Source organism: Melitaea cinxia, chromosome 13 (genome assembly GCF_905220565.1).
Source record: "Melitaea cinxia chromosome 13, ilMelCinx1.1, whole genome shotgun sequence".
NCBI lineage: Eukaryota > Metazoa > Arthropoda > Insecta > Lepidoptera > Nymphalidae > Melitaea > Melitaea cinxia.
The window spans coordinates 2800555-2802790 of NC_059406.1; the positions used below are offsets into that span (position 1 = coordinate 2800555).

Genomic DNA, 2236 nt, shown 5'->3' on the forward strand with positions numbered 1-2236 from the left:
ATAAACTAAAATTTCATTAACTTAGGCTTATAATGTTTTCGTTTGTTTCTGTCATTAGCATATTATTTGCGTTGTAACTTAATTTAACGTTCTCAACTAACTTCCATGGCGTACGTACGAATTTAGCAACGTAATGTTATTTCATAGTCCTGACTATCTAAAAACAGAGCAAAATACACCATCATTTTGGGAATTTTGACATTGCAATGGATACGTTCTTATTTTATGTATAACAAAACAACAGTATATTAAAATAACTTTCATCCTCTAATTAAATTAAAATACTACTTACATTTTGCATTCAATTTTCTACATCGCTCATTTCAGCCTGTAATATCCCACTGTTGGGCATAGGCCACTTTTCCCATGTAGGGATATGCATCCTATAATCTCATATAATCCCATCCTATGATGCCGTCACACAAGCAACCCAAGGCACCTGCGCTGATAATTCAGGAGCAGCTGCGCTGGGCGGCGCATGCCCACACACTGATCGGGCGCGCCGACCGAGTGTATAATTTGGCGCAGCGAGCGGATCAGGTTCGGGATCGACTGGCCTTGGTCGAGAGCGCATACACTGAGCTTTTGTCTGCGGATGTGGAGAGCGGAGTCAAGGACTCCGCTCGTCGGGATTATGAGCAATTCGTCGACTTCACGGACGACTTGGTTGAGGCAAGGGGCAAGCTGGCGCATGAGGCGCGTGAGAGCCAGATGGAGGGTCTGGCGAAACTGGAGTCTCCGCAGCGGAATCCAGCTCAAGCTGAGCTATTAGGTAAGTTGCCCACATTGGACTTGCCCAAGTTCTCGGGTGCTATTGGTGAGTGGCTGGCCTTCATAGGCCTCTTTGATAGCTTGGTCCACGCCCGGGGGGACTTGTCCCTCGGTCAAAAAATGGCGTACCTGCTCTCTTCTCTTGAAAGGGAGGCCCTTGCGGTCGTTGGTCACTTGAAGTTGGCCGACAACTCCTATTTGATCGCAAGAGACCTCCTCGAGAGGAGGTACGCAAACACCCGGCTGCTGGCTGACGAATATGCCCGACAGCTTCTGAATCTCCCGCTACTGACTGACAGGACGAGGCTACGTCAGGATATTATTAATCCTGTCGTAGTCGCGTGCAATTCACTGAGGCGCCTGGAGCTTCCGGTCGACGAAGGGGCCGGAGGTTCTTTTTTGCTGCTCCACCTCGTACTGTCCCGCCTACCCCTCGATCTGCGGATCCATTTTGAGGAGAGTTATGGCGGGGACGGAGCGGATCATATCCCGTCTTTTAGAGACCTGCTGCTCTTTTTAGAGCAACAGTGTAGGCAGGTCGCAAACGCGGCGGGCGCCGCCGACACCTCCAGGGCACCTGAAAGGCGGAACCCGCCCGGGAGGTCACCGCCGACTCCGCAGAAGCCTACTGGAGCTTCTTCAGGAGGGCGCCGCCCTCTTCCTACGTATACCGGCCTAGTGGCCAGGGAGGCTCCTCCGTGCAACTACTGCCGCGGGTCTGAGCACCGATCCGCGGCTTGCCCGAAGCTGTGGGCTAAGCCTGCAAAGGCGAGGCGGACCATAGCTCGGGAACGCCGCTGGTGCTTCTCCTGTTTGGAGCGGCACCTTCAGAGGGACTGTCCGCACCAGCGGCCCTGTCCGCACTGCTCGGGTCCTCATCATGAGGTGTTGTGCCTGGGCCCGTTCAGCGCTCCTCCTCGCGCCCCTTCCGACCGCGCCTCTGCCACGGGCGGGGCGCTAGTCAGCCCCCTCTGGCGCGTGACGCTTCTCGCTCGCCCACCAACCACTGCTCCCCCGGCTTGAACAGGGGACATTCCCCTGAGCAGTTGGGGGGTCACCCTGCCAGGGGCGGGGGTGTCTGCACCCCCCCTCCTCAGCGGGTCGAGAGAGAGTTCGCCGCCACTCAGCTGTCGTCAAGACCACTGTCTCCTCCCTTAGCTAAGTGGCCGCGATTGGAGCGCCACCCTCCCCCCCTTGGTCGGAGTCGGCGACCTTACCAGGTCCCTAGGACCTCTTATCTGTCCCGGCCCGCTAGGCCGGGGCCCTCTGAGTTCCAGGCCTCTCCGCTTAGCGCTACCTTGCCGCCGGTGGTCGAGTTGTCACCTGACTGCCGCTACGAGGACCCCCGGCGCGAGGACTGGTCCGATGGAGGCAGCTCCAACTAGGTAGCTGCCGCCCTATCTCCCACCACGGCCACCTCCACTGAGCCTTTAAGCTGTCAAACTGTCCTTTTGCAGACAGCCTC

The 2236-nt window shown here is 56.3% G+C and overlaps 1 protein-coding gene across 1 annotated transcript; it reads left to right on the forward strand.

Annotated features, from left to right (window-relative positions):
- Positions 1–411: 411 nt before the first annotated feature.
- On the forward strand, positions 412–1794 carry LOC123659230. The gene has a single exon (XM_045594479.1). The coding sequence runs from the start codon at positions 412–414 to the stop codon at positions 1792–1794; it is 1383 nt and encodes a 460-aa protein (XP_045450435.1).
- The last annotated feature ends 442 nt before the right edge of the window (positions 1795–2236 follow it).